Here is a 25,406-nt window from a genome sequence, read left to right as displayed (position 1 = left end):
AGATTCAACTACAAGACAGGAGCTATTGGCTACTGGGTATTGAACTTCCTCTTTATAGTCCCATCGGAATTGTTGTACGTCACCGCATTCTTGACGGTCGGAATTTGGTGTGACCGTGTGTATGCAAAACAGCTTGCGCAAAATACCATCGGAATTCCCTCGGGAAAACCATCAGAGCTTTTTCCAACCAAAATTCTGATCGTGTGTATGTGGCATAAGGCCCATTTATGAGATTTGCTTTTACTTCTTTTTGAGTAGAGACAACAAAAATTTAGAGGCAATCACTCCAAAGTGATGGAAATCCTCTTGTGAGAAGTCGTCACCAGGGCTGGTACAAGGCAGGGGCAGAAGGGGCGGATGCTCTGAGTGGGACAATTTAATAGAGGAAGGGGGGCGCAGGTGAAGTGTCAGTGGTGCCTGGACTATTATACACAGGCTGCGCCAGAATACTGCAGTCAGTCAGATTCAATGATGTGCCAAGTGCGCTCCTGCACACGGCACAAGCCTAGGTCAAGCCCTTCAGTTCACTTCCCTGTCAGGCAAAGCAATCTCCGCCTGACAGGCATTTCCTAGCCCGTCCCGATGTGACTCCACAGAGGCCAGCTGGGAAGCGGGAGTGAAGAGGGTCATAGAGTGCTGCCGGAGCTGCGAGTGTGATCTAGGAGAAGAGAAACCAAGCAATATAGGAAGCCATCTGCAGATGAAGTAGTTAACTCTTTTTGGGTGGCTGAGGGGTGGTTAATAAATTACCCTTGGTATTTCAGTAATATGCATTATGAAGGGGTTAATGTGTATTGTTACTGATGCATTAGTGACAAGTGGCAGTTAATTAACCCCCTTAGGCTGCATTAGTGGCACCAGTGTCTGTTAATTAACCCCTTCATTCTGCATATTACAAATACCATTGGTAATTAACCACTTGCCAACCCATCGCAGTACATATACTGCGACAGGCTGGCAGCTACAAGCACCGAAACATACCCATACATCACTGCCTGTTTCAGCCTAGGGTCACGCGGTAGCGAACACAAACATCGCATGTGATTCGCACCCGCACTGCAGTGCCGATCACATGCAATGTCAGTGGAACGCAAGTGTATTTGCATTGGATTCACACAAAAGAGGTGCAGGGACTTTTTTTTTCCCCCACACTGGAATCGGATTGCATGGGTGTTCTCACCCATGCAATCCGATTCCTGTCCGAATCCACAGTTCACACTGCAATCCGATCTGGGGTGTTATTAACATTGTACTGACACCTGCAGCGGCTCGCAGAGTGTGAACTGCCTGTGGGAGAGATGAGATGCGTGAATTAGCGCTGGAATCCCACTGGTTCTTGCATCGCTACAGTGTGAACCTAGGCTTAGGGTTTCGGGTGCATGCCCCCGACCGCCTACTCCCATGTGATTTGACACAGTGGGAGTCTGTCAGCAGATCATGGCCAATGATTCATGCCCAGTACCTATTGACTGGCTGTGTCCAATCACAGCCCTGTGTTGACAATTAACACAGGGCTCTGTCCAGAGGGAATGTTTGCTTTCAAAGCAGGGAAAATAAACAAATCAGTCTATGGTAAAAATCAGTACACAGTACACACATTGTTAGACACACATTTAACCCCTTGAATGCCCCTAGATATTAACCCCTTCTCAGCCATTGTCATTAGTACAGTGTTGGTGCATTATATTAGCACTGATCAGTGTATAAGGCTACATTCAGGACCTAGGCGTTCCAGAGCTTCTTTTGGGCAACAGGTGCCCCGCAATTTTGTTGCGGTTTGTCAGAGGACAATGGTCACAAAATTTCACCGCAATTGGGCTGCCATTGAAAGTAACAGGATCACAAGCATGTCTGTGCAGCGATTTGGGAATTGCAAGCAGAGTCACAGCCATCTTCGCCCTGTGAACCAGATGACCTTGTCCCGGCACTGGCTGTCACCCACAACAATTGGCCCCATTGGAAGTCTTCTCTACTGTAGTGCTGCTTTGGCAACAACTTATAATTGTGGCTTTTCCCTCTTTCCTTTCACTCAAGGCAACAATGTTCACCAGGACAAAGGGTGAATCTCTTAGTAGAGACACAGAAAATAATAAAAACTTGTCGTCAGGTTGCTAACAATTCTACACTGTACCAAAAAATAAAAGTTTTGGCATTTGATACACTTCGATTTTAACTACAGAGCATAGTATGGAAAAAATAAATATGACTACATTTATGACTACAGGTTCACATTAAAATATTCCACAAAATGTCAAAGCATCCATCAATACTGGATATGCAGATACAGCTGTCAGAAATACCATTAATACCTCCTTCTGACTAGTGATGTAAGCACTATTGTGAAGCATCTCCATGTGTCTAGCAAGGTTTGGGGTGGCCTTTATTCATTTTTATGATAACTGAGGCTGTCATTCATTCATAATGCAGCTCTTTAAAAAGCTCTGTGTGGCCCAGAGTGGCGTGCTGGCGTCAATGGTCATCGTGTGGCCCCTCTCCAATGTGTTTCGTCACCCTGACATCTGACACCGCTACTGCCAGAAAGTTGAGCCGAATTTGGTAGGAGACACTGCTGCGATCCCCACTGGTATACGGTTATCACTATAACAGGCCTGTTTGTATTTGATGCTTTGTAAGTGCAAGTCCTAAAGGGGGGGGGAGTTTTAATACAATAAATTATTTTAAATGGGATTATATTATGGAGTGGTTTCTTTTGTTTTGGAGCAAGCTCATTAGCGTGTAAATCCTTCCGGCTGCAACAGGATCTGGAAAGAAAATCCTCCAGAGAGAGCTCAAAGTAGAGTTCCAGTGTTTATGCCTGTTATCCAGTTAATTGTGGTAAGAGTCAGATTCAAAGGGGGTCCGCCTTATTCCCCCATTTTGTCCCATGTGGTGGTGTTGGTGACAGCTATTTCATCTCAGTGTGTAAATTAAACACTGTTTGGACTTTTCTACACAAATATTGTGGAGCTGATCTAGCATTTGTTTGCAATTTAATTTTGACTTTATATATTCATGCATTAATGTATGACAGCACATACATTATAATGGAATAATTGGACTGCGCATTTGCTATTTAGCGCTGCCTAATATAGGAGAGGCGACCCCATTTCACTGTGTATATTAGCATTTTCAGCCTGGTTTTTACAAAGACAGACAAGTTGATTGCACACTTGTGGGCTAGGTTTATATTCTTCCCAGGATTAGAGCTCAGAGCTTCCACTTGGAGACAGCTAGTCCGGCCGGGGAGTCAGGAGGACTCCACCCTAAAGACACTACATCTGTGTATGAGTGTCAGGAGGACACCCATGTTCCCTAGGAGAGGGAGGCTACAGCTGGCAGCATGAGCATACGCTCTTAGAAGCAACCCAAAAGCCTAGGCACAAGGTCTGAAGCAGTGGTGTGGCAAGTAAGCCAGGAGGCGGGACTATACAGTAATGGTAGAACCCCTTGCAAGGGAAATTGCTGTTATTTTCTTTGAATTTGTTTCCTTTGAATAAAAGTGGGCTGCCAAGCCTTTAAAATACAGTCTGGACTGACACGTGTTAGTGAAATTGCATTAACCACTAGAGCTTAATCACCCTGGAATTATATATATATATATGAACTGTAGTACAATTTCCTATATTAATATAGAGCGCTGTATATACTGTATGTGGTGAATGTTTTGGGACACCCATGTGGGTGTTTGGATACAGCAGCTGACATGCATTGATTTACCTTTTTTCCCCTTGAGAAATACTAAAGGTGGATTTGCATTAAAGGAGATCACTCAATGGGTGATTATATGCCAGTGTCCACAATTAGCCTACAGTTAATCACCAGGAGCACTCACTGGGGTTCCTAAGTGTTATCAATAGCAGGCACATTCACAGCTGTGAATGTGCGCTTGAGAATAAGGCCCCCTTTACACGGGCACCATCAGTTTAGCCACATTAAAAACTTATCAGTTCTTATCCCTTGCTTCATCCGTCTTCTGTTCTGTTAATATCCGTTATCATCCGTTAATGTACAAGTTTACATCCGTTTTTCATCCGTTTTTTTATCTGCTTTGATCAGTTTACAGCAGTTTCTGTGCCTTTAAAGAAATTACTATAAAAGCATTGCTCCTCCCATACAGATTAACAAAAAAATTATAATTTCATCAAAATGGATCTTAACTGATCGGACGTTGACGGACACGTCAGTTAATATCCGTTTTGTCGCGTAGCCTAGTACGTTAAAAAGAAACGGATAAAAACGGAAGCGGAGGTTAACGGATGGTAACAGATGGTCATCCTTTTGCCCATAGGAATACATTTTTGTCCATTGACGGATGGAAGAAAAACGGATAGACAGTCCGTCCGCGTGAAAGGGGTCTAAAGCTGGCCATGGACCTGTCCATTTTTTTCCTTTAACCAGTAGGTTGGGGGAGAAAAAAAAAAAAAAAACCTGGCCCTATTCCCCCATCCACACATTCAATGGGAAGGAATACTCTCTGTAGTGTCATTGTATTCTGAATCTAAGAAGACTCTCCTGCTGTCAAAATTTTCCAACAAGTCCCAATCAGTAGATCGACTGTTGTTCAACCACAGTGATCATACGTGCCTTGAAATTCAGGCAGTCTCTGCTGACCCAGCCAAATTTTGATCCGGGCCAGATTAAGTGCAAAAAAATACTTGGCGATTCTGAAACGAAATCTCAAACAATGTTATCAGCTTTCTTAGCCATCTTCCGTAAACTGCAAAGCAATTTCATACTGTGTACTAAAGATAAGAGGATGTATTGGTAGCCCAAATCAGGAGAGCCGTCAGGGTGACAACGCTGTTCTCTCATGCATACAGTTCAGTGAAGTTTAGGATTTTGATATGCATTAAAGTGGAAATAAACAGGGTGGTGGCCAACCAGCGTTTGCCATAATGTATGCCCAGTATACTTACCTCTGAATGTGCGCTCATTCAGCTATGAGAGGTCAAAAATGTCAATCTCCATTCTCTTGTCACTGCTAAAGGCCAACAAGACTTAATAACTTAAGTTGACACCTGACTTCATTCTCAGCATCCTTTAGATCAGGGGTCTCAATCTTGCGGCCCTCCAGCTGTTGCAAAACTACAAGTCCCATGAGGCATTGCAAGGCTGACCATTACAAGCAGGACTCCCACAGGCAGAGGCATGATAGAACTTGTAGTTTGGCAACAGCTGGAGGGCCACCAGTTTGAGACCCCTGCTTTAGATGCTGGGGAAGAGGCTGGAACTGTATGCTGTCCAACACATGTGCTGTAGTCAAGTACATGGATAATACAAATTTGCTAACAGAAAGGTGATGTTTATAGCAGAAGACATTTATAAAGTCTAGGCTACCAAAAGATTCTACCCGTTCGCATTTTTTTTTTTTTTTCATAAAAAAAATAAGACATAAATAAAAAATAAATGATTTTTATTAATCTAATATAGAAACTCAGGAATTAAAAGCGGTTGTATACCCGCACAAGTTTTTTTTTTTTTAAACCTGTAAGGCAAAAAGGAATAATTAGCATACTAGCTCTTTATGAAATACTTACCTTAGAACGAGGCGTCGGCAGCTGATCTCTGTCACGGCCAAGGGAGCTGACATTTCCCCTCTTCCAGGTTTGCGGCTCCGATACTGCGAGTGGCCAGAGCCGCAATGTCGTCACTCCCATGCATTTGCGCGGGAGACTTTTTGGCAAGGTCCGGCAGCATTTGCCGGACCTTCACAGCGCATGCACCATTGACGTCAGTGGCTGCATTCAAAGTGAATATATCCTAACCCGTACAGGTTTAGGAGCTATTAATTTTACTTACAGGTAAGCCTCATTATAGGCTTACCTGTAGGTAAAAATATAAAAAAGGGTAATATTAAAACAGGTTGGAACACCATCCACAGTGAAAAGTATCACTCAAATTTGGAGAAAGCCTATTGGGCTTTCCATATACTTCTGAATAGCCCACCCTGTGGCAGGTACATTGTTTCTCCAAGTTTAACACTTTATCCTGAAACTTAAAGAGGGATTTCACTGTGAAAAAAAATATTAAAAGCCAGCAGCTACAAATACTGCAGCTGCTGACTTTTAATAAATAGACACTCACCTGTCCCAGGATCCAGTGATGTCGGCAGCCGAGGCCGATCAATCGCTCGGCTCTCGGCTGCTGCCGCCACCATTCTAGGTGAGGGAATCAGGAAGTGAAGCATTGCGGCTTCACTTCCCGGTTCCCTACTGCGCACGCGCAAGTCGCACAGTGCAATAGGAATTGTCCGTGCTGTCTCTGGGACCCGTGTTTGTCCCAGCAGACAGCACGCAGGGACAGGAAGAGGCATAGACTCCTGTGGGAGTCTATGCCTGGAAGTGGGTGTAAATACCTGTCTTTGACAGGTATCTGCACCCCCCTCCCCCCTGAAAGGTGCCAATTGTGACAACGGATAGGGGGGAGAGTTCAGATGAGCGGAAGTTCCACTTTAGGGTGGAACCCCGCTTTAATCTATTAATTCTGGCAAAGCAGACTTTTGGAAATCATCCACATATCAGCTTATTCCATCACACGACAAGACACTGGGAAAATGAAGTACCTAATCAAGTGGGAATAAATCTGCATAGGTGTCAAAATTACATATTAGGAAAATAGCCAAGCTCGGCATCCTGCAAGATAAATTATCTTAAATCCCTACTACCCTACTACACAAGATCATATTGGGCATCATATACAAAATTAGACAAAGAGAAGCCCAAACCCATTTAAAAAATAAAAAACCTGGTAGATATTTCTGCTAGCAGAATTAACTCAGGAACAGCTGAAGTAGACGGAAATAAAAACTGAAAGATAACTTGGGTAGATTGGAGGTTTCCTAGAGTAGACCAGATGTAGAGAGAAGATAAGCATCCCTAATTATCAAAACGATCCCTACTATAGACTGCTTTGACCACACTGAAAGAGATCGAGTGGACCCCTCTTCCAACCCTACAGAGAATGGGATTGTAAATATAGAGAGGAAAAAAAGGCACCACTACCAAGCAGGCACTTAAAAAGCGATGTTCACAGATGGAATAATAATAGATTTCAATTGGTATCCACCAGTTGGGTTTGTTTTGTTTATTGACAATTCAGAAGTTTATTATATGTAATATATTTGTATTAAAGTTACTGCCACAAAGAACAGAAATGGCTGCTTACCTTTCCTGTGACTGTTCTTCATACATCCTCTCTTTTCCTTCCTTGAAGAGTCTTATTGCTCTTTTCGATTTCTTCATTAGACTGTCAATGTATATTTTAAAATATTCATTTTCACTGAGCTGTACAAGCTTCTGATTGTCATCATACTTGCTCAAAACAAGTCTTAAATGTTGATATGTGTCAGGCAAAATATCAAGTATGTATGGAGGGCTGTTCTTCAGCTGAAGTTTGGGACTTTGGCATAATCTTACCTGAAAAAATAAAATAAAATAAAAACTTAGAACTAACATTCTGAATGTTCTCAGAAATTAGATACACACATTCTATAAATGATAATAAAAAATAAAACAAAATTTGCAGACTTCCCACTTGAAAATGAATGCTAAATATACCGTTTTAACAATCCCCACTTTTTTGAGAGGTTAAATTCAACTATCTGGACTGGATTGTTTTGCTATACAAAATTTTTATGAGCCCCTACAGTTTGCTTGAATCTCCTCCAGATGTCCAGGTGTAATCACACAACTGAGACAACACTCTGCCTTAATTAAGTTTAATCTGCTGCAGAAAAAGTATGTCCCTTGTGCATGACTGTATCAACATGATTGGGTCTGTAGATTGCAGTCATGGGTGGCGCCCCAATCGGCCTAGGGGGCGGCAGACGGACCTGACCACCCCCCAGCCCATACTCCGACAATCCCCCCCCCTTCCTCGGCTCACTGTGTGCATGGCCCACTCACCTCTCCTCTGCTGGCGGGGATCCTCTGGCTCTGGGCACCAGAGATCAGCACACACACAGCCCGATCTCCAGCCCCAATCTCACACTCAGATCCGATCCAGCGTTGGGTGACAGCAGGAGCAGGTGTCCGGGCAAAGCCTTTGAGATCGTCCCCCCGGAGCAGTGCCAATTTTACAGTTCGGATAGAGAGGAGGAGGCGGCGACGGGGCTGAGAGCCGTGTGTTCAAAGAGAGCGCCGATTTCATCATGGCAGCTGTGCGTTTCCTCCCTCATCCCCCTGGGGCCAATGGGATCGCTTCTCCTTTTGGCCAATCAGAAAATGTGTCTCAGGACCTGCTTCATGATTGGCCGGGAGGAGAATCAGTGTGATAATAGCGAATATTCATTCGCTATTGTCCTACAACTAGGTAGGCTCAGAGCACAGTGCTCTGCATCCCAAGCCCACCCTTTTTTTGAAGCCTGTTAGAGCCTCTGGCTCCAATCACGTGCCAAAAAAACAAACAGCTTCCAACAGTGATTTTCACATTCTACTTTTAGCACATCTCAAACGCTAGTCCTTAAAATGATCTTCTCTCTGGCTTTAGGTCACAAAAAGGAGCTTAAAAATAGGAAAGGTTTTATGCATGGGAAGCATGGGGTATTATTCTTACTCAAAATACTTTCAAGGTTTTCTATGCAGAAGTGGGCCTATTTTGCACTCTCCAGCTTTAGTAAATAAACTCCATTGTGTCACCTCAAGTCCTGGCCACTTTGCACCCCGTGTTATTAAATTTGAAATGTAAATGTAGAATTTATTTGTGCTACTTTTTTGTGGCAAAAAAAATATATATCTCAGAAATCAAACTGGCTTACATACTTAATATTCTCCCCCCATCTTGCACCCCATGTAACAGTAAAAGCTTCAGCTGTTGCAAACTTATACTTAAGTATTCTCCATGCATCAGTGTCTTCAACACAGCATAACCTGAGTTGCTTGCATCATCTGGTTTTAACTCGCTTTTATATTTACAGTGTGCGCGTGTGTATGTATATATACAGTGGATATGAAAGGTCTACACACCCCTGTTAAAATGTCAGGTTTCTGTGATGTAGAAAATGAGACAAGGATAAATAATTTCAGAACTTTTTCCACTTTTAACGTGACCTATAAACTGTACAACTCAGTTGAAAAACAACCTGAAATATTTTAGGTTGATTAACTAAAATAATGTGGTTGCATAAGTGTGCACACTCTTATAACTCGGGATGTGACTGTGTTCAGAATTAAGCAAATCACATTCAAACTCAGTACACACCTGCCAACATTTAAGGTGCCTCTGAATAACCCCAAATAAAAGTTGAGCTGTTCTAGTAGGTCTTTCCTGACATTTTCTTGGTTGCATCCAACAGCAAAAGCCAAGGAGAGCTTCCAAAGCATCAGAGGGATCTCCTTGTTAAAAGGTATCCGTCAGGAGAAGGGTACAAAATTATTTCTAAGGCATTAGATAACCCATGGGACACAGTGAAGACAATCATCAAGTGGGAAAATATGGCACAACAGTGACATTACAAAGAACTGGATGTCCCTCCAAAATTGATGAAAAGACAAGAAGAAAACTAGTCAGGGAGGCTTCCAAGAGGCCTACAACAACATTAAAGGAGCTGCATGAATATCTGGCAAGTACTGGCTGTGTGACAACAATCTCCCATATTCTTCATATGTCTGGCTTATGGGGTAGAGTGGCAAGACGGAAGCCTTTTCTCACGAAGCAAAACATCCAAGCCCAGCTAAATTTTACAAAAACACATCTGAAGTCTCCCAAAAGCATGTGAGAAAATGTGTTATGGTCTGATGAAACCAAGGTTGAACTTTTTGGCCATAATTAAAAAAATATGTTTGGTGCAAAAACACTGCACATCACCAAAAGAACACCATACCCACTATGAAGCATGGTGGTGGTATCATCATGCTTTGGGGCTGTTTTTCTTCAGCTGGATCAGGGGCCTTAGTCAAGGTAGAGGGAATTATGAATAGTTCCAAATACCAGTCAATATTGGCACAAAACCTTCAGGCTTCTGCTAGAAAGCTAAACATTAGGAGGAATTTCATCTTTCAGAATGATAATGACCCAAATCAACAAAGGAATTGCATCACCAGAAGAAGATTAAAGCCCAGACCTGAACCCCATTGAAAATCTGTGGGGTGATCTGAAAAGGGTTGTGCACAGGAGGATGCCTTCGCAATCTGGCACATTTGGAGTATTTTTGCAAAGAAGAGCAGGCAAATATTGCTGAGTGCAGTAATAAGACTGCTGAGTGCAAAAAGATTGTTGAGTGCAGTAATAAAATCAAAGGGTGCTTCAACAAAGTATTAGTGTAAGGGTGTGCACACTTATGCAACCATATTTTATTTTTTTATTTTTACTTTCCACCACCTAAAAGATTTCAGTTTGTTGTTCAACTGAGTTGTACAGTTTATCGGTTACATTAAAGGTGGAAAATGAGTCTTAGTCAAATTTTTTTTACACCACAGAAACCTGACATTTTACCAGGAGTGTGTAGACTTAAGATGCACGGTTAAAAAAAAAAAAAATTATATATATATATATTTTTTTTTTTTTTCTCACAATCATTTGTACAAAGTGTTAAATTAAAGAATTCCCACAGTCTTGGCTAGCATTTCCAATTCCCTTACAGTTCACTTTTTAGTGAATAGGGCAGTTAACCCCTTCCCAACCAGCCGCCACAGTTGTACTTTGGCAGGTTGGCTCCCTTGGTTGAACCGACGTAGCTGTACGTAGGTTTGCCTTTTGGCCACTAGGGGGCGCGCCCGCAGGCACGACACCGGAGCCGATGCACAACGACCAAGCACCCGCCATCGCTCCACACGGAGACAGAATGCAGATCTGTCAATGTAAACAGACAGATCTCAGTGCTGTCAGGGGTGAGGAGAGTGATCTGTTGTTCATACTAATTATGATTATAAAATACAAAAATGATTATGGGTATTATGTGTGATCAAATAGAACTGCACAATATTTGGAGATTGAATGCGAAGTTTAAAACAGCCACTATGCAAGCTTAAAGTTCACTTAGTATAATTATATATATATATATATATATACACACACACACACACACACACACACACACACACACACACTTTTTTTTTCATATTCCATCTTGTTAGCTCAGTGGTAGAAGCATTTTTAGAGAGACAATGCCAGTCCAAACTGTATTTTGGGGCTTGTTGACACACACTTATTAAACAAAGTCAAAGTTCAACAGATTGAAGTTGCCCACGCAGGGCTTTTCACCATCAAAACAAGAAACAAATAATGCAAGCACTTTAGCAGCACCACTGCTTAGGCCTTAGACCATGGCCTTTTGGCTTTTAACTGGTCACTCTATTTCTGTGCTGCTCTCAGCTCACTCAGTTTTCTTGGCTCTCTCAGCCTTGTTAGTCACAGTTCCTGGCTGCACGGGCCCATACCCTGGTCTTTACAGAATCTCATGACATCCCAGGCTCTCTCAAGTCCACAGAGTATCTTAGATTTCCTCAGGTCTCTGGACTGAGTCTCCAGCAGCGGGAGACTCAGGGGGGGAGGGCAACAATCCACCCTCCCACTCGTTCGCTGTCTGCCGAATTGTCCGGCACTTACCTCATCTAGGCAGCGGGCACCAGGCCCTGGGCATCATGCAGCAGCTCTTGTGTCCTTTCCTTCTTTGATCGTGATAATAAAAATAATAAAATACAGTCCCTGCCACCCACAGACCCAGCATCTGAATGCCATCTTGTCAAAGCTGTTGGCTCTCCAACTTCTGCCTTTCAGCCTGGTGGATTCTGCCCCCTTCCGTGAATTCCCACAATATGCTGTACCACAATGGCAGGTTCCCAGTCGCTACTACTTTTCACATAAGGCAGTTTTATCTCTCTACCATCACGTGGAAGGGAATGTTCTGGCATTGTTGGGCATGGCAGTCACTAGTATAATCCACCTTACTGCTGACACATGGTCCAGCAAGCATGGATAGGGATGATCTATTTTGTTCACAGCACACTGGGTAACGCTGCTTGCAACTCGAAAAAGGTTGCAGGACAGGGCCGTGGTGCTGCAGCTTGTTGTTCCCCCACGTCTCCATACAGCTGGTGGTGATAATGCCAGACCTGTGGGCTCTACCCCCCTCCTCTGCCACCTTCATGCCCTCCTCTGCAAAACTGTCCTATGAACATCAGGTACCCCCTAAGCGTTCAAAAGGCTATTCTCAGAGTCAGACTAAAAGGTGCCCTGCAGTGCCTCAGCTGGTGTGTTTAGGGGACAGGAACTACACTGGAGCAGAGATTCTTGCAGCTCTGCGGGGACAGGCCCAGAGGTGGTTCACGGCATGACAGCTGGAGCCAGGAATAGTGGTGTCCAATAATGGCTCAAACCTCCTGTCCCCCCTTAGACAAGGAAAGTTGACACATGTGCCATGCCTGGCACATGTCCTCAATTTGGTGGTGCAGTGTTTTCCAAGTACGTACCCAGGCTTGCCACGATACCAAGCTTGAAGTATCTATGACAAGTACAAATCCTAATTGCTTTGCTGTAAATTCATCTTCAATGTATTTTCTAAATTACGGTTTTGAGTAAAACTGCATTTTGTGGAACTGAAATTTGATTTGTCTTACAACCTTCTTTTCCTTGTCATCTGTTTCATCCACCCCCTTTTTTTCTTAAAGGGGTTGTAAAGGTAAAAAATGTTTTCACCTTAATGCATTCTATGCATTAAGGTGAAAAAACATCTGACAGTGCCGGCGCCCAGCCCCCCGTTTTACTTACCTCACCCCTCGAATGTCCCGCGCTCGTCCCCCGATGTCCTTTCCACCGTTCTGTCTGGCCACTGATTGGCTGGAGTGGATGGATGGAAAGCAGCGCAGCCATTGTCTCGCACTGCTGTCAATCACATCCACTGACGCGGAGCGCCGGGGGGCGGGGCCGTGTGATACAGCGAGCGGCTATAGCCGCCGGCTGTATCACGGGAGCGCTCCCGCAAATGCTTCTCACCATGCGAGGGAGCTCGCATGAACGTGAGAAGCACCTGCAGGAGGAAGCCGAGACAGCCGCCGAGGGACCCCAGAAGACCAGGTTCGGGCCACTCTGTGCAAAACGAGCTACACAGTGGAGGCAAGTATAACATGTTTGTTATTTAAAGCGGGAGTCCGCCGGGACTCCGCGTTTTTTTTTTTTTTTTTTAAAGCCAGCAGCTACAAATACTGCAGCTGCTGACTTTTAAAATAGTGACACTTACCTGTCCAGCGTGCCCACGATGTCGGCACCCGAAGCCGATCTCTAGATCGTCTCTCGGGTGGTGCCGCCGCCATCTTGGGTATGGGAATCAGGAAATGGAGCCTTTCGGCTTCATTTCCCGGTTCCCTACTGCGCTTTCGCGAGTCACGCTGCGCAATAAGGACGGTCCCCGCTGCCTCTGGGATCTGTGCGTTTCCCAGCAGGCAGTGGGGCACTTGCGGAAAGGGGCGTAATCTACGCCCCTTTCCGCAGAGAGCTATCCCGGAAGTGGGTGCAGATACCTGTACTGTACAGGTATCTGCACCCCCCTCCCCCCTGAAAGGTGCCAATTGTGGCGCCGGAGGGGGGGAGGGTTCCGATGAGCGGAAGGTCCACTTTAGGGTGGACCTCCGCTTTAAAAAAAAAAAAATTCACTTTACAATCCCTTTAGTTACATATGTCCAATTATATGCATTTTTTGCTTTGGATCACCGCTGCCCTACTCTAACCATAGCCACCAGGAGGTTGTCATGTGCTGGGCCTTTTCCTAAAATCACCCACTCGGGGAGTGCGGGGGCCATCTGCGTCAACTACATTTCTGTTTTTGATATAGCTGGCCTCTTTAGGTCTGGGAGTATTTGGCCGAGCGTATGCTTGCTGCCATGATGCCCATTGTGCACCGCGTGTCACCGATGTCGGTCACCCAGATAATAAGTCTCCGCCCCCCCTCCACCGGGTCGATGGCGTCATGATGCTGACTTTCAGTGCCGCTCTCATCTTGGAAATTTTTGCCAAGCTGACGTTCTGGGGGGCGGATCTGTGCGCTGGGGTCTCTGGGGACTGGGGACTTTGGAAGCTCTCTGTGCACCATGGCTTTTGCTGTAGGATGCGACTAAGAAAAAGTCAGGAAAAACCTACTAGAACAGCTGAATAATATTTGGGGTTAATCAGAGGCACTCTAAATGATGGCAGGTGTGTACCGACTCCTATTTAACATCAGTTTGAATGTGATTGTTTAATTCTGAACATAGCTACAACCCCAGTTATAAGAGGGTGTGCACACTTATGCAAACACATTATTTTAGGATCTCGTTGGTTGGAGGATGCTTCTACAGCTACAACTTCTATACCCTGAAGTATTGTGCACTTTTGTGCTAGTATACTCCTGAATATGTGACTTGTCTCACTTATTATTTAGGGCTGTGGGATTGTTCTTAGATTTATATCTTTATATTGTTATTCATCGTAGAATTGGTTACTTTCAGGATTGTAATAGTATCCTGCATTTTAACATATTTTAGTGCTTGAGCCACACAGCGTATGGTTGTTTTTGACCTTGCTCGACTCTTCTTTAATTATTCGTTTTAGCTTCACCTCAGCGAGGGCACTTTAGCAACTAGTTTGTTATTTTTGTACTAAATATAAAATAAAACAGATTTTTAAAAACTATTATTTGTCTCTCTCTGGTTTCAACAGTAGCTCTAGTCTAGAACAAGCATGGGGCAGATGAAGTCAGAGCTGATCTACACACTTGTCCTAGGTTAATAAAAAGTATTCCAGCAACTAGATCAGTATAAAATCAGACAGCTTTCACTTTTATCAGGAGAGGTTAGCAATGGTAACCAACTTGTTCAGCTGCAAAACACAAAACCACAGGATGTTGCTTAACAGAACATCCCACCCACAAAACAGGCATTTTTCATTGTTTACCCAGTATTTCCAGAGCTGAACTCCCATTTATACTACACAAGGTTTAATAAGGAAGATTGGTTTGCTGAGTACACTTATGCTGGCCATAGACTGTGTGAATTTCCTTCCAGGTTGCAGGAAAGAAATGTGCATGATTCCTCTCCCCCGAAGGAACGGACTTGACCGCACACGATCACACCAAAGTCCGACGGATTTGAATGCGATGACGTACGACCGGACTAGAATAAGGAAGTTCATAGCCAGTAGCTGCCCTCCAATGGAGCCCACAAATGATCAAATTGTCTGACGGGTTCGTTCCGTTGGACCTTTGCTGTCGAAAAGTCCGCTTGTGTGTACACAGCATAAGTGTGTAAATACTGGTTATGGTCCACATAGTTCTGAAAACATGGAGACTCCAAGAATTTGGACATCTGCCATTCTTGGGCTGGCTCCCCTTTACCTCCACAGTCCAGCCAATGCAGAGACGCAAAAGCTTAAAAAAAAAAAAAAAAAAAGAAACGTGGCATCTCTTGATTCCATAAGCAGGTGAATATCCTCTTCATTTAGCTGGTAGTTGGTCCTTTGCCTAAAAATACCATAGCAAGTACTGTATATGATCTGCAGCACCCACAGACATTTCTGGAACCAAAATTTCCATATCCAAAACAACCGGAGTAAGTTTCAGAAAACAAAACAAATGTACTGTTGGAGATGAAAGCTTTTAACAAATATACATCTACTGATACTTCCAACTCAAGCATTGGAGTTTCTTACTTCCAATTACATAGAAGTGATGCAATGCATGAAAGAAGCTGATCTACATCTCCCCAAGATGTTAAAGCAGATGCTTGATTTTAAATTGTATAAATGAGAAGATCATGAGTAAATATGAAAATCTAATTATAGCAATGTATGATCTTGTAACATTCTAAGAAATTTGGCTAGACCTGTCACGTTTATTCCCTTATTGTCATTTTCCTAGTTTCAAGCTGCTCATACTAACAAATAAGGCAATAATATCTGACTGGCTCACTGGTCTGTCCTGTCCTTCACAGTCCTCTTGGATTACAGCAAGGCAACTATGTTAGCTGTAGTTCTAAAAGCACATACCTATACTTGATCAATTTTTACATGAGTTTAAGGTTTGCATTAACATGAATCAAAAAACCAAAAACATGTAATATAGTGACACTTACCATTCCTCAATCCTTACATGTAGTGACTGCATTTTTTTTCAGGCGTTTTGTTTCCTTTTTTTTTCTATGCATCTGCTAAACACCACTTTCTGTCCCTTTGTGTCTACATTCATTTCTCCACTGTATCTATGGTGGCAGCCATGGTAGCCACATAGGCTGAACGTTCCAGATCTGCCCCATGCTCCAGGAACTAGCAGTTTAAACTATACTATAAATAAAATACAATTATATTTGTGTTCCTAGCAAAATTAAACATTTTCTATACTTACTGAAAAAGGTTCTAAGCCTAAAAAGTGAAAAATGAATCCAGCCCCCAAATCTAAGGACCTTTAAGCTGCCTGTGATGTATTACATTTTTGGTTTAGATATGCTTTAACCATTTAAGCCCCGAACCATTTGGCTGCCCAAAGACCAGAGCAGTTTTTGCGATTCGGCATTGCGTCTCTTTAACTGACAATTGCGCGGTCGTGCAATGTGGCTCCCAGACAAAATTAAAATTAACGTCCTTTTTTTCCCACAAATAGAGCTTTCTTTTGGTGTTATTTGATCACCTCTGAGGTTTTTATTTTTGCCATATAAACAAAAAAAAACAGCGACAATTTTGAAAAAAAACATTATTTTTTACTTTTTGCTATAATAAATATCCCCCAAAAATATATAAAATTTGTTTTCTTCTCGGTTTAGGCCGACACGTAGTCTTCTACATATTTTTGGTAAAAAAAATGGTTTGCGCAAAAGTTGTAGTGCCTACAAAATAGGGGATAGTTTTATGGCATTTTTATTATTATTATTTTTTTACTAGTAACGGCGGCGATCAGTGATTTTTATCATGACTGTGACATTATGGCAGACAGATCGGAAACTTTTGATCAGTGTAATTAAAAATGCATGGATTACTGTGTAAATGTGACTGGCAGTGAAGGGGTTAACCACTAGGTGGCGTTGCAGGGGTTAAGTGTGTCCTAGGGAGTGATTCTACCTGTGGGGGGGGGGGCTATGTGTGGCAGGACATTGATCACCACTCCAGATTACAGGGAGCGGTGATCAAGTGTCCTGTCACTAGGCAGAATGGGGCTTGTTTACCTTAGCATTTCCCCGTTCTTGCTCTCCATGAGACGATCACGGGAACCGTGATGACAGTCATGGAGGGCAACGTACAGGTACATTAATCTGCCTGTACGTGCCCTTCTGCCGACGTATATCGCAGTGAGCTGGTCGGCAAGCGGTAAAGACATTGTACCAATAAGCAAAGAAGGTATGTCTAATGCCCAGTACACAAAATGAGAAATTTGGACGAAAAATATTCCTTTCAGAGGTGATCATCCGATAATCTGACCATTCACACGCAGCATTTGAGAGCAGATCACAAGACTCTATGCTAAATAATCTGAAGGGACAAACACAAAAGCAGTTTCTCGTACCATAACAGAACAAACAATTTCCGCTTAAAAGGAGTTGTAAAGTCTCAAGGTTTTTCACCTTAATGCATTCTACGCATTTGGTGAAAAACCTTCTGTGCTGCAGCTGCGCCCCAGAGCCACCCTTTTCCTTATCTGAACCCAATCCTTCCAGTGACGAGAACAAGCCCTCATTGGATAGATTGATAGCAGCAAGCGCCATTGGCTTCCACTGCTGTCAATCAAATCCAGTGACATGGTGGACTCGGGAGCATGCTCACATGAGTGCCTCCATGAAAAGTGTCTCTCTGTGGGGACATTCGATGAAGAGGAGGAGCCAGTAGCACCGCCGGGGGACCCAGAAAAGGAGGATCAGGGCCGCTCTGAGCAAAACCCTTGCACAGTGCAGGCAAATATGATGTGTTTGTTAAAAAACAACTTTACAATCACTTGAAATCAATACAGTTTTCTTCCATATAAAAATTAAGCGACTAAGCCTAAGCATGCTCCGAAATGAAAGACAACATTACAATACATCAGGGCAGGAAGTTGTATTCTGTCTTAGGAGAATTTTCAGAACTCTAGTAGTCTATTGGTTTTCAATATGAAAACAGCATGCAAAACAAAATGGACAATCATTTGTCCAATATTCTCATTGTGTGTACCAGGCTTAAGTTAAATATAATTTACAAAGTTTTAAAGCTTGGAGTTCACTACTCTAGATCTGCAAATTGCCGTTTTCAACTGTAAAAGGTATTATTATCGAGTCAATATTCCATTGCATAATTTACTCTTTTGGCTAGACAAATGTAATATGTATGTTGACTGGCTGTGGTTCAGCTTGTCTACTCCAAAGCATAAATTGCTTGTACTGTACATGTTCTGACAAATAGCAAAATGTTAATTCAAGACAGATCAAAAGCCCTCCAGCCCCCACGAGAATGTAGCTGCTGCAAGAATCCCTATCCACAAAGCTCCTGCAATCACTTAACTATAAATGATATGACAGAACAGAATATTAAAGGCTGCTTATTGCAATTAAACAGGTGTAAACATATTTTTTACAATTGTCTATATACACTTTTAATTTATGATCACCATTAAATTGGTTGAATATAGACCAAGTCACATATGATACTGCATGCAAATATAGCTAAATATAAGGGGGAGGGGTGGGGGGGGGGGGACATTCCCCGTTTCATACTGTGCTGGATACTTAAAGCGGTAGAAAAGTCTTCTGTAGTTTCATCCGTTTGGGGTCCCCCAGGTGGGTTATGTCATAGTGCACTAATCTGCACAGCATATTAGCATATTATGGGACCCTTACTTGACAAACCAACCCATCTAGCGCTGCGAATGACCCGATGGATCCAGGGCGCTTACATATCCTAAGTCAGTCTTCCTTCAGGGTTCTGTGCCTTCAGAGGCTTTAATGGCCAGGCATGCCACTCCCATATGTGGACGGGAGTCACATCACAGCAGCACCGATCAGGGGCTGTAAATGTTCGCTGAGGTGCACAAGCGTGGCTCAGTGTACATTACCACTGACAGGCAGGAGGAAGCATTTATGACAGAAGAGGATATCAACAGGGTCTCTTCTGTCATACATACCCTGCCTGTCAGCAACTTTTCACAATGCTGACTTTACTACCACTTTAAATCGGAACTTCACTCTCTTAATTTACACTATTTTCCCTCCTTGTGCTGATAGCATTACTAAACAGATAGTAAAGCATATCACATTTACTTGTTTTAAACGTATTTCTCTGCATTTCTTCCATTAGGTCCTGGATTTCCAGGCCTAAGGAAATTATAAATCTCAAGAGTCTTCAGGAGAAGAGGAATTTTCTCAGCTAAACACACCCAGTCCTGCCTGTATGCCCAAGCTAAGGCTAGATTCCAGATAGTAAAAGCTACATGAATCATCTGCCCTTACTCAAGATGGCTACGGTGTGTTTTTCAAAGTGATTTCGCAGCAAAATAAACCTTGGAGACATGGATGGATGGATGGATGGATGGATGAGTTTGCACCGAATAATAAAAAATTAATTAATACCATTTTTGGTCTGTGGTACTCAGATGCAGTGTAGTTCCACTTTAATTCTTCTGTAATTGTTCTAAGCACAACTGGTGTTGAGTGGAAGGATTTTTAGATTATCCACCGCAGATTCCATTTCACAGAGGACAAACACAAACATGTGAGACGGCAAGATTAAATCTTTAGTTAGTGGCATGCATACTGCCTTATCTTCATCTTTTCTGTGAGAAAAGAGAATGAGAATGATCCCGTCAGAACACAAGCTCCACACAGAACATCACTAGAATAAAATAGACGCTACCCTGGTATCACCTAGACCTTTCTATATTATGGCCAAGAGATCTGGCCACCTACACAGCAACCATAAACCTAGCCATACAAACTTTGGATTTATTTTGTTTAGCTGGCAGGAAATTCAATCGATGTCCAGCAAGCAGCATGGATAGAGGAATGTCATTGTTTAGCTATAATATTCAGCAGGCATTGCCCTAGCGGCTGCTGAATACCTTACCAAGTGGGGAATGGGAGGCCGACAGGGCCACCCATCAGCTTGAATTCCTGTTGAATTGCTGCAGATAAATAAGCAGAATTTTAATCTCTAGCTGTTAAGATCCTTCGGTCCTCTGGAAAAGGTGTACCCCCACATCCAGAGGTGGACTGTTCCTGATGCCCAGTCTGTGGATGTGAGGACGTCAGGAACAGTCCACCACACAAGAACACTGGACTTGCAGATGGGCAAGAGCTGAAAAGACCGGTCGCTCACTGGGAAGATCGAAGGATTAGGCGAGTATATCTCAGCTCTCTGAACCTCTAGACTAAAACAAACAGATTAACCCACGCAGTGCAGGCACAGCAGCCACTGCATGGTATATAAAAAAAAGTGTGTGGAGCTTAGCTTTAAATTAAATACAAAATGCCACAGAATTCATTACTAGTGTCGTGAATTTGGTTGATCAAATGTTATTGCATTAGACAAAAACACATGAAAAAAAAAAAATGTGCACACAATTTTTCTCTTTCTCTATCCCCTCTTTTTCAGTTTTCTCTGGTACCTCACCTCTTAGCCACCGCCAGGCTTCTGTGCCATTAAAAGGGGAATTCAATCCCTTCAGGCATATCTGCCCACAATCTATCTATTGCTTTATACTTTGTTTCAAAATGGGGACTTTCATAGACTAGTGCAGGGGTAAGCAAGCTTAAAGAGGTGGAAGTCTACCTGCACAATACTGGAGAAGTCAAAAGATCACCAGACACAGTGTTGCCCAGTGTCATCTCACACCCAATTTAAACCTTTAATAGTCGTACTACCATGTCATAATCACATGCATTCCATGGCAATCATGGGTTTAAATCAGGTGTCACCACCTGTCAAACACACTCAGATTACTTTTCACCTTTCTTTCCTGTTGCTGGCACCACTCTGGAGACCAGTAACCAGGATAAAAGGTGGAGTGCAGTTGGTATCACTCAGAGAAGGCATTGGCTTCTGCAGTTCATGCTTCCTGCTACAGCTCCAACTTTACAAGTAGTCCCTCTGCCTTGCACTGTGTGATGTTCTGGAATGGTGGGTCAGCAAGCCCAGACTGCGATCTACCACCTGTCACCTGTCTGTGATCTACTGGTAGATTGCAATCTACAGATTGCTGACCCCCAGACTAGGGGGGTCTTTCACAAGGCAGAGTGGCTTCAGCAAAGCAAATGTAATGCAACTAATCTGTCGGGGTGATCAATAGATCTAAGGATACATTAGCAGCTAAACTCATTAACAAGTTGGCCCCCCTCCCTAGGTAGCCTAAATGAGCAACTAGGAACTCTGGGAAGTGAGGCCAAAATAAAATTTCATTGAAAAAGTGGAGTCATGCATTTAAACTTAGAGATCCTGTCCCCATACTATAAAAATCAGCAACAATCTTCCTCGAGATTATGAGTCAAATTAACTTGTTTCTTGCATTTATTCTTTCTGTAATTCCTGATGTTATGATACTGAAAAGACCTAAGGCTGACACAGATCAGTCGGCAGGCTGATCGGAAAAAAAAAAACTAACATTCCCCAATCCGCATAAGCCAGGCCACTGTCTAAAAGGTCATCTATATTCAGTAGATCTAGCAATATAATCACATGCTCAGCTATAAATGAACTGGGTAAACACAATTTTACTCTAAACTTGTGCTGTCCCTTACTTAGTAACCAAAAAGGTAAGTTTGTTTTCAGGTAAGAAAATGCTTACTATTGACAGAGGTCAGAGAAATTAGTTTATTGAAGACTAAATGGATGGCATTTAGTTTGTTGATACACTCTGCATCCAGCAACTGTTATAGCTTTTTATATATAATATATTTATTTTGTTTACCTCCCACAGCCACTTCCTGTCTATATGCACCCATTCCAGTGTCAGCTGCATATGATGGCTCTGGATCTCTCTCCTGATAGTGACTAGTGTGGACCATTTCTCGGCTATGTGTGTCAGAATGGCAGCTTGTACTTCTAACCTGGGGCAGATACGACCAGTCGACAAAACAGAAAATCAACTGAAATGCAGTTCATAAAGCACCTGCTACTACAGAGTGACAAGGTGCTTTTATATGGGACAAGAAATGAACAGCATAAAAGAACATAAATATACAAGTACATTTCATCAGAATATAGCACAGTAATACAGTGACATATAGTTACAACTTAACAACTTCAAAATCATCTCAAAAGGGAAGTTCTAGCCCAAGTGAAGGGAAGTGAGGGTTTCCCCAATCAAAAAGACAGATGAGATATAACGGAACATGACATAACAAAATATATGTATTGGGGAAATACAATTGGCAATGTTAAACAGGATACACTCAGTATATAGAAGTAGAACATATAAATAATAAATAAAAAAGTTGGAAAGAATGAGGAAACGAAAGAATGAGGAAAGAGAGGAGGTAATATAAATATATATATATATATATATTATCTTATTCCTGACATGTTAGTAAGCAAAGGATCCCAAGTTTTTTCATACATGGTCAAGAGTATCATGTAGAATAGCATAGCTTGTTTTCATTAATCATTATCCATGTAATTTTGTTTTTAACTAGATCAAATGTGATCATTGGCTGTTGTAATTCTAGCTGCTATAAATAGAAATTGAATTAGATAGAAATTGAATTAGTTTACTCATGCATTTAGATATCCCTTTAATAGGTTGGTGTAGTAATGCTTGTAATGGAGATTTTTTAAGTTTAATTTTGGTTAAGGGGTATATAATATCTATGAGTCCAGAATTTACCAACCTTTGGGCACTTACACCAAATATGGCAAACTGTACTCTTAAGCACAATCTCTGAAGCAATTAGAAGAAATTCTTGAAAAGCCAGTTTGACGGGACCATATAACAACGTAATATAACTTTGTAATTCACTTCAACTATCAAGGTATTTATATATGTTGTAAATGCACAGGAAGCCAATTTATGTCAGTTGTCAATATTCATTTCTATATCCAGAACTTGTTCCCATTTGATCATATAGGATCATTTTGGGTATTTAAATATTCAATATGGAATACATTTCAGAAATTTGACCAAATAGAATATTTCTGCAAAATGGGAATGGGAGGTACATGCTGGGTAGCCAGCAGCACCATATCCATGAAGCTACTAATGGGAATTACATGCCCACAATGAAGATGGGTGTGCTCAGAAGGGAAGAGAAAGGTTACTTTTAACGAAAACAAGCATTTAGACAAACGGCATAGCATAACATTTTTATTGATTTAGATAAATTAAATCATGGGGTTTTTACTTATTAAATGTGGCTGGAACTCCGCTTTAAAGCCAACTCCATAAAAAAAGTGGATTAAAAAAAAAAAAAATGAGCTGGGCTTGAATGGGACAAACATGCAAATTAGTTCTGGCTTAACTAGCTACATGCTTATTCCCAGGTATGTAACTCAGAAAGCACTGAAGTCAGTGGCCAATCATTTAGCATGTTCAGAAAGTCACCAATGGACGCCTTCATATTTACTTCAGTATTATGCAGGGCAGATTTGATTTCAGTCACGATTTAAAATCACTAGTAAAAAGGCTTGATTTAAAACATAATTTTTAAAGAGCAACTGTCATCTTTGTCCTGCAGCTTTTCGTCCTCTGACCCACTGTTGGCTGCCCCTCAGTCCCATTCACTTTAAATGGGAAAGCTGGTGATGGGGCTGTGACACAAGTTGATGGATGTGGTGGCAGCAGGTGAGCGGATGCCCACTAAAAGGCGCTGCATGATGGATCTGAAATGACAGGTGCTCTTTAAATGTAAGGGCATATTCTTCCTGGTATTTAGAATCTTTAATATTTGCAAACAAAATGAAGGTTTCTTATTTAGTATAATAAGCAGTCAGGTTAGTAAAACAGTGATATCAGAACCGATTCAATCATACCGTTTTTCAGTGTACATAGATTTGCAAAACAATGGGATGAAGGAATATTCCTGAACTTTGTTTTATCGGACGGTTATTGTGATATTGTGTGAATGCATTGCATGTTATCTCAGCATGCAGAGCTTGGATTCACTAAATGAGTTTACCAAAAAATTAAATATTACAGAATATATAGCCTCATGCTACATAACTAAGCTCCATTTCATGCTAAATAAACTAAATTATGAATGTATCTTAAATAGAAAACTATCTTTAGATTTGTACTCCAAAAAGCATTTTAATAAAAAAAAAATCTGAATTGAAAACAAAAAAATTCTGATTCATATCCACCCTGGTATTACGCTTACAATCACTTTAACTCATAGTTTGTTTTATTTCTCCTCTGATTCTTACTTGAAGAATTCCACATGATGCAACTGTGGTACACAACTAAATAAAGCTCAGAAAGCAGTGCGTGAGAGAATTCTTGCAGAACCCAATTTTGGCTTGTTTCTTACCAGCCAAAAAACACTGTGGTGGAAACATTACAGCTTGAGGCTATTTAGCTGTCCTGGGGCCTAGGTTGCTCACTGTTATGAAATTAGCCAACAAAAAAAAAAGTTGGATCGGTAAAAATGGAAATCTCAGTTAATCTGAAGGGTTATGGAAGAACATCAAGCAGTCTGTATATTCAAGAAAATCCTTGAACACGCCAAAATTCTTTGCCTGTATGTCTGCCAAGGTGGGTTAACATAAGCTATTGAAGTCAGACAAGAATGTATTCCTATCCCCAGCACATTGTTATATTGAAGGTTAGCACTAAATATTTGCAATAAAAAAAAAAAATTGCGATAAAGTATTACAATAATATATGGTAAACTATCAATAGCTTAATATTGTAAATCTATGTGCACAACATGTACAGTATCTCACAAAAGTGAGTACACCCCTCACATTTCTGTAAATATTTTATTATATCTTTTTCATGCAACACTGAAGAAATTACATTTTGCTACAATGTATACAGTAAATTTAGAGTTTGTATAACAGTGTAAATTTGCTGTCCCCTCAAAATAACGCACACAACCATTAATTGTCTAGCAACAAAACTGTGTATATCTCTCAGTGAAAATGTCCAAATTGAGCCCAAAGTGTCAATATTTTGTGTGGACACCATTATTTTCCAGAATTGCCTTAACCGACATCACAGACCTGGTGGATGTTAGAGGCCTTGCGCTCCTCCACCTTCTGTTTGAGGATGACCCACAGATGCTCAATAGGGTTTAGGTCTGAAGACATGCTTGGCCAGTCCATCACCTTCACCCTCAGCTTCTTTAGCAAGGCAGTGGTCATCTTAGAGGTGTGTTTGGGGTCATTATGTTGGAATACTGCCCTGCCGCCCAGTCTCCAAGGGGAGGGGATAATGCTCTGCTTCAGTATGTCACATTATATATGTTGGCATTCATGGTTTCCATAATGAACTGTAGCTCCCCAGTGCTGGCAGCATTAATGCAGCCCCAGACCATGACCCTTTTACCACCATGCTT

The 25,406-nt window shown here is 42.0% G+C and overlaps 1 protein-coding gene across 2 annotated transcripts in view; it reads right to left on the bottom strand.

Annotated features, from left to right (window-relative positions):
• The window catches only part of CBLB (Cbl proto-oncogene B), a 282,840-nt gene that overhangs the window by 203,154 nt on the left and 54,280 nt on the right, over positions 1 to 25,406 (bottom strand). For both annotated transcript variants that reach the window (XM_077482458.1, XM_077482457.1), the window contains exon 2: positions 7,165 to 7,415. In XM_077482458.1, the coding sequence (XP_077338584.1) occupies positions 7,165 to 7,415 (251 nt within the window). The remainder of the gene's footprint in view (positions 1 to 7,164; positions 7,416 to 25,406) is intronic.

This window comes from Lithobates pipiens, unplaced genomic scaffold (genome assembly GCF_037356315.1).
Source record: "Lithobates pipiens isolate NorthernLeopardFrog02 unplaced genomic scaffold, aLitPip1_a1.2 Scaffold_16, whole genome shotgun sequence".
Taxonomy (NCBI): Eukaryota; Metazoa; Chordata; class Amphibia; order Anura; family Ranidae; genus Lithobates; species Lithobates pipiens.
This window is presented reverse-complemented; position numbering and strand designations above follow the sequence as displayed.